At 50.7% G+C, this 13,136-nt stretch overlaps 1 protein-coding gene across 4 annotated transcripts in view; it reads right to left on the minus strand.

Moving 5' to 3' along the window:
* MORC3 (MORC family CW-type zinc finger 3) overlaps positions 1-11,278 on the minus strand; it is a 58,747-nt gene extending 47,469 nt beyond the window's left edge. For 3 of the 4 annotated variants that reach the window (XM_062205286.1, XM_062205268.1, XM_062205259.1), the window contains exon 1: positions 11,180-11,278. In XM_062205286.1, the coding sequence (XP_062061270.1) occupies positions 11,180-11,218 (39 nt within the window). In that variant the 5' untranslated portion in view covers positions 11,219-11,278. The remainder of the gene's footprint in view (positions 1-11,179) is intronic. The other variant, XM_062205277.1, reaches the window with a different exon arrangement.
* Between the last annotated feature and the right edge of the window lie 1,858 nt (positions 11,279-13,136).

Here is a 13,136-nt window from a genome sequence, read left to right on the forward strand (position 1 = left end):
CAGCTCCAGCCATTGCAGCCATCTGGGGAGTGAACCATCGGATAGAAGACCTCTCTGTCTCTACCTCTCTCTCTGTAACTCTTTCAAATAAATAAAATAAATTTTTAAAAAATATTTTTAAAAATCATCATTGTGTGACAAAGTGTTTAGAGAACACTGATTAAGGAAACATTTTCCTGATTGATGAAAAAAAAACTCAGTTATGGTTATGGTCATCTACCGCTGCTAGAAGGTGCAATGTATTACGCAATATACAGAATGTTACACAGTATTTAGTAAAAATTAAACTGGAAAAAAAAACTGTAAAACAGAGGAAAATGAGAAAAGCTTCATGCCATCAGATCAGAAGATGATATTTTGGATACAATAAAAGTGAATATAAAGTAGACCATGTCAGTTTAAAACTCTATCATGGGGGCCGGCACTGTAGCATAGTGGGTAAAGCTGCCACCTGCGGTGCTGGCATGCTATATGGGTGCTGGTTTAAGTCCTGGCTGCTCCACTTCCAATCCAGCGCTCTGCTGGCCTGGGAAAACAGTAGAAGATGGCCCAAGTCCTTGGGACCCTACACCCACATGGGAGACCCATAAGAAGCTTCTGTCTCCTGGCTTCAGATTGGTGCAGCTCCGGCTGTTGCGGCCATTTGGGGAGTGACCCATCGGATGGAGGACCTCTGTCTCTCTCTGTCTCTCTCTCTCTGCCTCTCCTTCTCTCTGTGTATAACTCTTTCAAATAAATAATAAATCTTTAAAAAAGAAAAACTCCATCAGTACAGCAGGTTAAGCTGCTGGCAGTGTTGCCAGTATCCCATGAGCACCAGTTCAAAGTCCTGGCTGCTCCACTTCTGATCCAGCTCCCTGCCAATGCACCTGGGAAAGCAATGGAAGGTGGACCAAGTGCTTGGTCCCTTGCAACCACGTGGGAGACCTGAATGGTGTTCTAAGTTCCTGGCTTTTGCCATGCCCAGCCCCAGCCATAGAGGGCATTTGAGGAATGAACCAGCAGATGGAAGATCTCTCCCTGTTGCTCCCTCTCTCTTTATGACTCTGCCTTTCAAGTAAAAATAAGTAAATCTTAAAAAAAGAATAACAACAATGAAAATCTGTACCATGATCATGGACAAGTAACTGGCATTGTGGTTATTAAGCCACTGCTTGGGATACCCGCCTCATACTAGGAGTGGCGGCATTTGAACCCGGCTCCACTCTCAATTTTAGCCTTCTTGTAATGTTCACCTAGGAGACAGCAGGTGATGGCTCACATGCTTGAGTCCCTACCACCCACATGGAGACCTGGATTAAGTTCCTGGCCCCAGTCCCAGCCCCCAGCTATTGCAGGGACTTAGAGAATGAACCAGCAGATCTGTTTCACTGCCTTTCAAATAAGCAAAATAAATAAATAAATAAAAATTAAAAGCCCACATCACAGGACACAATCAGCAAAATGAAAAGGGAACCTAGAGAATGGGAGAAAATATTTGCAAATTGAGTATCTGCTGGGGTGGGCTCTGAGGCAGAGAAGGGTACTACCACTTACACTCCCATATCTTACATTCGAATGCTGCTGCTTCCAATCCAGCAGGTGATGGGTGAAATCTTTGGGTTCTGGCTACCTATGTGGGAGATCTGGATGGAGTTCCTGGCTCCTGGCTTAGATCTGGCACAGCCCTGGCTGTTGCAGGTATTTGGGGAGCAAATCATTGGATGGAAGAGCTCTCACTTTGCCCTTCAAAGAAATAAAATTAACCTTTAAAAAATCTGATATGTGGCTAACATCTAGAATATATAAAGAATTTCTTCAACAACTAAAAACAAAACAACCATATTAAAAAGAAGACCAGGGGACTGGCGCTGTGGCATAGCGGGTAAAGCTGCTGCCTGCAGTGCCAGCATCCCCTGTGGGCACTGGTTTGAGTCCCGGCTGCTCCACTTCCAATCCAGCTCTCAGCTATGACCCGGGAAAGCAGCAGAAGATGGCCCAGGTCCTAGGGCCCCTGCACCCTGCACCCAGAGGAGGCTCCTGTCTCCTGACTTCTGATCGGCCCAGCTCCAGCCATTGCAGCCATTTGGGGAGTGAACCAGTGGATGGAAGACTTCTCTCTCTCTGTCTCTGCCTCTCTGTAACTCTGACTTTCAAGTAAAATAAATCTTAAAAAAAAAGGGGGGGCAAAGGTCTTAAGTAGGCATTTTTCGAAGAAACTATACAAATAGCCACAAGCACATGAAAAGATGTCCGACACCACTTATCATCAGGAAAATACAAATCAAACCATGAGGAGATAACAACTGACTCATTGACTACTGTCAAAAACAAAACCGCCGCCTATGACACAGGCATTGGATTGTACATGGGCGCCAGTTCACGACAGGATTGCTCCACTTCCCATTCAGCTCCCTGCTAATGTGCATGGGAAAACCGCAGAAGATGGCCCAAGTGCTTGGGCCTCTGCACCCACATGCAGATAGAAGATCTCTACTTCCCTCCCTCCATCTCATAAGTCTACCTTTCAAGTAAATAAATAAATCTTTAAAAAATAATAAAACACAAAATAACAAGCATTGGCAAGGATGTAGAAAAACTGGAACTCTTGGGCTTTGTGGGGTGAAAGCTGTCAGTATCAAAAAGGGAATCATCTGTGATGAAATGGAACCAGGGAAAGCCATGAGTGGAAGGGCCTCACTATCACAGAAGACTGCCAGAACTACAGCCTTTGACAAGGGCCACCACAATTTTGCACACAAAAAAGTATTCCATGAGGACATCTGCCCAGGAACTGCCTGACCTTGGGTTGCTATCACCCACAATTTACGTAATCCTCCTTGTTTTACTCCTTTAATTTTTTTTTTTTTTTTTTTAATTTGAGAGGCAGATAGCCAGAGACAGAGAGAAAGGGACAGCTCTCATCCACTGGTCCACTCCCCAAACACCTGTAATAGCCAGGACTGGGCCAGGATGAATCTGGGAGCCAGAAACTCAATCCAGATCTCCCATATGATTGGTGGGAACCTAACTATTTGAGCCATCACAGCTGCCTTCCAAGGACTGGATTAGCAATAAACTGGAGTCAGGAGTTGGAGCCAAGTACCAAATTCATGAGGGACGCAGACATCTGAACTGCTAGGCCAAATGCCAACTACCCCTTATTCTGCCTTTACAGCCCTGGTCTGGCTCTGCCTCCTCGAACTTGTCCGTGTGCACTATGGCACATGATTTCCTATGGCAGTGCGCTGCTATTCCTGATTAACCATTTCAGAGAGCCAATCTGTTGTTATCTAAGTTGACAAGTTGGAAGGAATGTAAAATAGTGAAGCTGCTATGGAAAACTGTGCAGCAGCGCCTCAAAAAATTAAACAGGAAGTGTAGCAGCAGGGGATCAAACCAGCGCCTATATGGGAAACTAGCATCACGGGTCGCTGCTTCACCTGCTACGCTGTAACGCTGGTCCCAGAATTATTGTTTCTGTACCAACAACCAATTCTCTTTGGATGCCAGCAAGTATCCAATGATTCAATTCCATTTTAACAGTCCCTGGAATTAGTTCAGACTCCTAAGCCAAGGTCTCAGTCCCATAAGAATACCCCAATTCTGGGAACAGCAGTTGTGATACAGCAAGCTTTAGCCCCCATCTGCAATGCGGGGTCGGGGTACTCTCCTTCCCATCCGGCTCCCTGCTACTCCCTGCTAATGTATCTGGGAAAGCACCAGAAGATGGCTCAAGTAATTGGGCCCCTGCCATCCACATGGGAGACCCAAATGGAGATCCTGGCTCCTGGCTTTGGCCTGTTCCAGTCCCAGCTGCTGCAGACATTTGGGGAGTATCCTAGCAAATAGAAGATATTCATTCTCTTTCTCTCTCCCCCCTCCCCATCATTCTCCTGTTTGAATAAATACATAAATCTCTGAAAAATAAAAAAGAATGCCCCCACTTCTGATGCCAATTTCAAGTCCAGGCCTCCAGTACCCCTGACAAACCAACTACAAACTGGAGGTTCACACAATTCCCTCCTCACGTTTTGTAATTCACTACAACGGCTCACTAAACTCAAGGAAACATTTGTTTAGGTGTTTAGGTCTGCTGGCCTACTCTTCAGGATATCACAAAGGATACTGATAAACAGCTAGATGCAGAGGTTCAACAGGGCAAGTTGTGGGGAAGGGGCCTGGAGCTTCCACGCTCTCTACGGCTACACCACCCTCCTAGCACCCTCATGAATTCTCCAATCCCAAATCTCTTGTGAACCCCATCATTCAGGATTTGTATAGAGGCTCCACTATGAAGGCCTGGTTGATTAATCATTGGCTGATGGTGACTGGGCTCAATCTTCAGTCTTCCTCACCTTCCTGGAGGTGAGAGGAAGAGGTTAAAGCCGAAATTTCCAACCTGCTAGATTATATAATTGGTGTCTCTGGCAACCAACCTCCATCATGAAGCTGTACAAGAAGCTACCATGATCTGCCTGGGACACCCACATCCCAAGTCCAAGTGCCTGGGTTTGAGTCCCAATTCTACTCCTGCTCCAGCTTCCTGCTCGTGCACACCCTGGGAGGCAGGAGGCAGCAGGCATCGATGGCTCAGGAGGCTGGGTACCTGTTACCCAAAAGGGGCATTCAGACTGAGTTCCCAGTCCCTGGCTTCAGCCTGGCCCAGCCCCTGGCTGTTGCAGGCATTTGGGGAGTGCATCAGCAGGTGGGGCAGTGCTCTCAGCCTTTCAAATTAAAAAGCAAAGGTCAGGTTGAAAATGGGCTCTTGATAAACAACAAAAGATGCTCCTCTCCCCCTTATCACGCAGGAAATTCTAAGGGTTTCAGGACCAAGAACAAATACACATTTCTTACTATATCATAGCTTTAGACATAGAATGGATTATTCAACCTTCAACAAGGAAAGAAATTCTAAAACATGCCACAATAGGATGAATTCTGAATACATTTAGGTAACTGAAATAAGCCAGTCACAAAAAGGCAGAGACTGTACCAGAATGCTTCAAAAGGTTCATAGATGGGGCCAGCGCTCTAGCGCAGTGGGTTAAAGCCTTGGCTTGAAGCGCCAGTTCACAGAAGAAAAAAAGATTATTTCGATAAAAAAAAATTTGAGATCCATGCATGCATAAGTCTTTTCATAGTATTCATTTTCCATGAATTTTTTGTAGACCCCTTTTACCATTCCATCGCTAGGAGGAACCCACAGCCGTCAAATCGACAGAAAGTAGAAGAGCATTCGCCAGGGGCTGAGAGAGGGAGGACAGAGGAGTTTTGGTTTTGCAGGTGGAAGAGCTCGAGACTGGTTGCACAACACAGTGTGAATGAACTCAACAGTACTGAGCACTTGAAAATAGTTAAGATGGCCAATGTCTTGTTGTGCATTTTACCACACAAATAACCAAACCAAGCAAACCAACAAGTCAGCAGACTGCACAATGTGACGCAATGACATAGCTCCTTCCTCACTGATTATCCATCAGCAAAGCCCTCAGGGCTCTCAAACAGCTGCCAGACACTGGTGGAGTCTGTAAGCAGAAGGCTAGCCATCTCTACACAGCTGAGGACGTCTCAAATCAGAAACCAAACACAGACAACACTGTGAGGAAAACACAACTTCAAAAAATATTATGGTAATATACTTAACCAATGTAAGACCCAACATTTTGTCCAAGGAGATTTTAAAAAGTTAGAGAATGAGACCATGCATACAAATAAAAATCTAAGAAAAAGTGGAGGAAATCTAAGAAAGGAAGAAAGAAGAAAACAGGAAACAAAAGAGAACAGAGAAACGGAAGGAAATTTGTAAAAAAAAAAATTTCCATATCTGAAGGACTTAAATGTCTATGTTAAGTGCCCAGTACAATGCATTGACTTTTTTTTTTTTTTGGACAGGCAGAGTGGATAGGAGAGAGACAGAGAGAAAGGTCTTCCTTTTTGCCATTGGTTCACCCTCCAATGGCCACTGCGGCCGGCGCATCGCACTGATCCGAAGCCAGGAGCCAGGTGCTTCTCCTGGTCTCCCATGTGGGTGCAGGACCCAAGGACTTGGGCCATCCTCCACTGCACTCCCGGGCCACAGCAGAGAGCTGGCCTGGAAGAGGGGCAACCGGGACAGAATCCGGCGCTCCAACCGGGACTAGAACCCGGTGTGCCAGCGCCGCAAGGCGGAGGATTAGCCTGCTAAGCCACGGCGCCGGCCATGCATTGACTTTATTAAACAATAAAGAACATCTTTAAAATTCTTAAGAAAAATTAATTTCTAATTTGGAAGTCAAATTCTAAGGGGGCCAGTGCTACTTCAGCTCCATCTCCAGGCCCAGCTGCTCCACTTCTGATCCGGTGCCCTGCTAAGGAGCTTGGGGCAGCAGAAGATGGCCCCTGCCACCCATGTGCAAGAGCGAGATGGAGTTCTCAGCTCCTGGCTCCACTGGGGCACCCTCACCTCTGGCCACTTGAGGACGGAAGATGTGTCACTCTGCCTTTCAAATTAATAAATAAATAAAATTCTGGTGGGTGAGGAGTGGGGAGAGGAAATGACAACAGTAGAAAAACACCATTTTCAAGAAGTAACATAAAAACATCTTCCTCTCCTGCATCCAGTACTCAGGAAGCTCCATCTGCTTTCGGCAGGGTGGACGTGCTCCACCACTGACAGCAACAGAAACAGCAAACACCACTGGGGGCCTGAACAGGCCCTCCCTGGGTATTTGCTCATTGAATTTTTCAAACAATCCTCTGAGGTGCCTAAGATTATCTGCATCACTCAGCCTCAAAACTCAGGCATAACGAGGCTAAGTGACTTGTCCACGGTCACACATCCAGTTTTTAGTCAGGATTTGAACCCAGGAGGGAGGGGACCAGAGCCCTACCGTCAAGTTACTAAGCTAATGTGCCTACCAAGGGAGTCCAAACGAGCAAAATGTGGGACGGGGATATGATCAGGTAGGAAGACATAAATGAGCCCATGTGTGTGAAAGGGGCCTAAGGAAAACAAACCTGCAGAAAGCAACGTGGCCACTTCCCAGACAGCCCAGCGTTCACACTACAAAATCCTCCCCACACAGCAAGAACCTCGTATTTATAGGTGATACCAGCCTTCCTCCAAGGAAAATGCCCAAGGAGAATCCTCTCTGGCCAGCAGCAAGCAGGTTACCGAGTCTAACAGCACTGAGTAATAAAACTGTCGTAGGAATTTTCATCTATCTCACACCCCGGAAGCCCTGTGTCCAGAAGAGGGTGAAGGAAGGAGAAAGGGCAGGGAGAACTAGAGCCCGTTCCCTCTGATCTAGACCACGCTCAGCGCTCCCCTGTGCTCGCCTGGCCTGGCAGGTGTATTCTCGCTGAGCCCAGTCCGAATGTTCTGAAGGATGCACTAAGCCTTGCTACCTTGTTTACCACTACTTTGTCTCATGTCCCAAATTCCTTTCTTCCAGGAAGACAAGAACCGACAGCTATTTCCACTCAGAGGGACACACAAAAGGGGGGAGAAATTTCCACAGAAATAGGATAGGGAAGCCACCAAATCACAAGCAACCCAATGGCTCCCGACTAACTCCCTATTGCCAAGATACTGGGTGTGTCTAAACCCATCTGTGCCAAGATACTGGGTGTGTCTAAACCCATCTGGAAAAGATCTTCCAGTTCTCTGACAGCCTGGATGAACCAGTGACCAGTACTGAGGAAAAGTAAGCAAACAAAACATAAACCAATTATTAACCTCAGGGAAAACAGAACACTGTATAGGCAAGACAACGAAATCCTGGTACAGCGGGTGCCTCATTCATGACTCAAGGTACGGGTAACAACAAGCCACATGCTAACTGAACCCAAAACAGTGACAGAACTACGGGAAGGACAAGATGGAGTGGAAATCTGGATTTCTGGAAGAAAAAAATCCACAATAAAAAATGGTATAAGCATTTTACTGAGAAATACGGGGGTGGGAGGAGCAAACATTTGGAAAAGCTGTTGTCACTCTGCATTTCATCTGGGATCTCTCAACCTCCTAGAACACACTTTAAAACCTGAATACATTAAGGTTCACCTTTTGTGCCTTAAGTTCTATGGCTTTTGATAAATGCATAAGATTATAAATTTTAGGCCTCTTCCTAATACAAGCATTTCCGAGCTATGAATTGTCCATGGCTATGTTCCAATAAAACTTTCTGGAGACTGAAGTTTGTATTCATATAATTTTCATGTCATGAAAGATTCTTTGACTTCTTCCCAACCATTTATGAATGCATAAATAAATCATTTTTAGCTCACAGGCCATACAAAAACAGGTGCTAGGCTGGATTAGGCCCACGAGCTGTAGTGTGCCAACTTTTGCCTCCAGCAGAAGCAAACAGGCAGTGGAGCATTGTCCAGAAGCTGCAGATGGCAGACTTCTGTCCGTGAGGCTCCAAATGGCCCACATTACCTACAAAGGAAAGATCTAGCACGCGCTCAGCTGCTACACCCAGACAGGTGGCTAACAATAATGGGCCCTCAACACTGTGCTGACCTCCACCTCTGCTCTTTCTCCTCTCAATCTTTTTACTAAAGGATTTACTTATTGGAGCCAGCGCTGTGGCAGTGGGTAAAGCCACTGCCTGCGGTGCAGACATCCCATATGGGCACTGGTTCCAGTCCCAGCTGCTCCACTTTTTTTTTTAAAGATGTATTTATGTATTTGAAAGAGTTACACAGAGAGAGAAGGGGAGGCAGAGAGAGAGAGAGGTCTTCTATCTGCTGGTTCACTTCCCAGTTGGCCTCAATGGGTGGAGCTGTGCCAATCCAAAGCCAGGAGCCAGGAGCTTCTTCAGGGTCTCCCACGCAGGTGCAGGGGCCCAAGGACCTGGGCCATCTTCTACTGCTTTCCCAGGCCATAGCAGAAAGCCAGATCGAAAGTGGAACAGCCAGGACTCGAACCAGTGCCCACATGGGATGCCGGCACTGTAGGTTGAGGCTTTACCCGCTAAGCCACATGGCTGGTCCCTGCTCCACTTCTGATCCAGCTCTCTGCTATGGCCTGGGAAAGAAGCAGACGATGGCCCAAGTCTTTGGGCCCCTGCACCCGTGCGGGAGACCCAGAAGCTGCAGGCTCCCAGTTTTGGATCTGCCCAGCTGTAGCCATTGCAGCTACTGGAGAAGTGAAGCAGCGGATGGAAGACCTCACTTTCTCTCTCTGTCCCTGCCTCTCTGAGATTCTGCCTTTAAAATAAATAAATCTTAAAAAATATATATTTATGTATTTATTTGAAAGTCAGAGTGACAGAGACAGAGAAATTTCCCAAGCTCTGCTTTACTCCCCAAATGGCCATGATGGCGAGGACTGGCTCAGGCTGGCCCAGGCTGAAACCAGGAGCCTGGAACTCCATCTGGGTCTCACACATGGGTGGCAAGGATCTAGGTACTGTGGGATCCTCCACTGCTTTCCCACGTGCATTAGTAGGGGCTCATAAAGGATGCCAGCATCACAGACCACAGGTCAACACAGCCCCCTAATCTCAATCTTGGAAGAACAGACCTTCCAGCGTGGGAGGGGCCAGGGAAGGAAGAAGAGCATCGGAGAGCAGAAACAGTTAAGAAACCAAGTCGCCCCTTTTCCCCATTAGAGGTTTCTGGACCAGAACTTGACCCAAGCGGGGAGGAAGGAGGGGCTAGGGTTTAAAGGGAATAGATTTAAACTAAATGAGGCCAGACTGTCTAATACCTGAGGCTAACTGTAAAGTATCAGCACCAGTCCTGATTCACACAGGGGAGTGAATAATGGACAAATAATGTTTAAAGCCAATGGCAAGGAAAAGCAGCTCTCCATATTCAAACTACTGAAGACTATTATACCAGTGAATAAACCAGTTATGTAACCAAAGGACCTCTATCCAGAACATGTAAAGAGCTCCTAAGTCAACAGATTCCCCCTCCCGAGGAAAAGGAAATAGAAAAACAGACAAAGGATCTGAGCAGGCCATTCCAGGAAATAAAACATACATGGGAGGAGAGCAGGAGTTGTGGCACAGAGCTAAGCCGGGGCTTGCCACATCCGAATCCCGCACTGTAGCGCCTGGCTCCAATCCCGGCTACTCCGCGCAGGTCCAGCTCCCTGCTAATGCATCCTGGGAGGCACAGGTGATGGCTCAAGTTCTTGGGACCCTGACACCCCCGTGAGAGGCCTGGATTGAGTTCCTGGCCCCTGCCTGTTGTGGGCATTTGCAGAGTGAAATAGGAATGCAAGACATCTCTCTCTCTCTCTGTCCCCTGCTTTGCATAGCAAGTAGAAACCCCTCCCCCCAAAAAATGTAAACTAAATAAGAATAACAGAGGCTGAAAGTGCTCAGCTGAGCAGTAGGGAACGCAGGTGACACCAGGTATCACTGCTCGCGCGTCGGACTGCAAGCGGCCACAATGCCAGGCGTTGCTAAGAGCTGGGCTGAATGAATGAAGTCACAGAACAATGCACCATTTCAGAACGGGCAGCGTTTACCACTCGGACGTTCAACTGAACGACCCAGGGGTGGCCACTCTCTGGGCCGAAGCCAAGACCTCCGGCGAGAAGGTCCATCTTTGCATATGAACACCCACCGCGCCCACAGCGCAGAAAACTTTCTCCGGACAATCAGGTGGGGAAGCCACGCCCCCAGCCCGAGGACCGGAGACTCCGAGTCGCACCGGGTGACCGTTCCCCTCGACTTAGGACGCAGGGCTCCAGACGGCCCGGACCGGAGGCGAAGCCGGGCACGGAGCGCGCGGCGGCCGGGCGGCGCCGGCTGCAGGAGGCGCCCTGGCAAGGCCCGGCCCGGCCCGTGGGCAGCCCGGGCCCCCGGGTCCCCGGGCCGCCGCCAGCTCGCAGTGCCGCTCCCGGCCCGGCCGGCGGGCAGAGCAGGGTCAGGGGCACCAGGCGCGCGCGGCCGAGGCGGCGCCCTCGGACGACAGCTGCGAGGCGGCCGCCGGAGGAGGGGCCGGGGCCCCGGCCCGCCTCCGAAGCCGCGGGAGCAAAACAGAAACCCCACACGGAGGGCGACGGAACGCAGCCCGGCCGCGCCGCCCCGGCCCTGCCCGGCCCGCCGACGGCAGCGAGATGGCCGCCCCCTCCCCGGCTCCGGCCGCCGCGCGGGGCCCGCGAGTCGCCACCGCCCACTGCCGGCCCCCCCTCGCTTGCCCGCCTGCCCGCCCTCCTGGGACACGGCCCGCTCCACCCCTTGCGGCTGCTCACCGCGCTGAGGCGGATCCCGCTGGGTGGCTGCGCCGCCATCTTGAGCGAGCTACAAAGCCAGGACCGGCCTCCGCCGCAACCCGACTGGGAGGCGGCGGGGCAACTGCGGGGGTCGCTTTTTGCGGCCACGCCCACTTCCGGGGGCGGAGCTCTGGGGCCCCGCCCCCTCACTTCCGCCTCCAGTCGCGAGGAGCCGGGTTAGAGCGCAGCTCTGCGGGAGCCTGACTGGGAGCTCGGGACCCTGCAGGGCTAGGGCGCATGCGTGGGGCGCGGGGGGCGCGAGCTGGGCACGGCGCGTGGGTGGGCTTCCAGACTGCAGGCCTCGAGGGCTGGGGCCTTGCTCCGGGCGCTGTGTGGCTTCGACGCGCTTGACCTCGCAGGCTGCAGCAAAGCCGTCGGCGGCCCTCGGTCTGGTTAGGAGTCGCGGCCTCGGTAGCGAAATGCAGGCGGGGATGAGGTGGGTTTGCCCCGACAATGAGCGATCTTCCTGCGGGTGGTCCCGGGCACAGAGTAAGTGAGGCGGCGACCGGCAGATGCTGCAGGCGGAGGAAGCAGCCAGAGGGTCTCAAAAATCCCTTAGAAAACAGAATTCGCCCCAGGCCCCTGCACCGGGAGGACTTTGTGCACACACCAGGCAGTGTTTCCGATATGCGACTAGTAAGTGCCCAGATGCTTCTGGGTTAATAGATGAGCGAGGGGTGTTGTTGGAAAGCACTGCGTGCTCTTGTCACGTTTGCACTGACCTCGGTAAATAACGGAAACCACCAGAGTGCCAGTTCGAACCGTTCCTGAGGCTCTCGGCTAGGAAACCCCCAGGTTTCCCCCGGCTCTTTCTTTGTTTAATTGAAAGGCTGGGGGACCGACAACCGGAATAACTACAACGGCCCCCCTGGGCCAGGCACAAGCCGGGAGCTGGCGACTCAGTCCAAGTCTCTCGGGTGGGCGGCAGTGACCCAAGCACTGGAGCATCGCCTGCTCCTCCAGGGTGTGCGTTAGCCGGAAGCTGGGGCCTGCCTGTTAAGCCCTGTGCCGACACCCACCCCTTCTCCAGCTTGTAAGATTGCATTGTTATGTGCGGGGCTCTCAGGGCAGCTGTGTATGGAGAGCCCACCCCTGGCCAGCTAAGAGTGCAGTGGTTAGCACACCCCACCCTTGTCAGGCCGTGGTGACGGCGCACTGGTGAGGTAGATGAATCATGTGAGTCTGAACTTTGTGCAAAAGGAGAACTTCAATTTAATATAGTTGCAGGGTCCAACTTCCCCATTTGTTAGCCGTGGGGCACCAGCAAGTCCCTTTATCTCTCCCAAGTGCCTGTATTGTCTGTAGGGAGGGAGGCAGCAATGCCATTATTGTTAGTAAAATGGGCAGTCTTATCTGTGGTGCGATCCACACCCTGACAGCATCCTAGGCTCTAGCCCCCAACACCATTACTGGAGGCCAGGTGGCTTCGTGGCCCAACCCCTGGTGTCACGCTCCACCCCCATCCTAATGGGATTCGCTGTTCCTGCTTCCCTGCCTCCCCCCCCACCCCGGGGAATTTTAAAAGGACCCTCCATCTCCTGACCTCTGTCTCTTACGCTCACCTTCTCCCTCTTTTCCTTCTTCACCCCCTCCCTCCAGTCTGTCAGCTTTCCCCCAATAAACTCTTTCCCTTACTCTGGTGTTTGATATGTTTTGTAGCGGCCTTACAATTATCCTATATCTGACCAGCACCATGGCTCACTAGGCTAATCCTCCACCTGCGGCGCCGGCACACCCAGTTCTAGTCCTGGCCGGGGCGCCGGATTCTGTCCCGGTTGCCCCTCTTCCAGGCCAGCTTTCTGCTGTGGCCCGGGAGTGCAGTGGAGGATGGCCCAAGTCCTTGGGCCCTGCACCCGCGTGGGAGACCAGGAGAAGCACCTGGCTCCTGGCTTTGGATCAGCATGATGCGCCGGCCGCAGCGGCCATTAGAGGGTGA

The sequence above is a fragment of the Lepus europaeus genome, chromosome 2 (assembly GCF_033115175.1).
Source record: "Lepus europaeus isolate LE1 chromosome 2, mLepTim1.pri, whole genome shotgun sequence".
In the NCBI taxonomy this organism is placed as follows: Eukaryota; Metazoa; Chordata; class Mammalia; order Lagomorpha; family Leporidae; genus Lepus; species Lepus europaeus.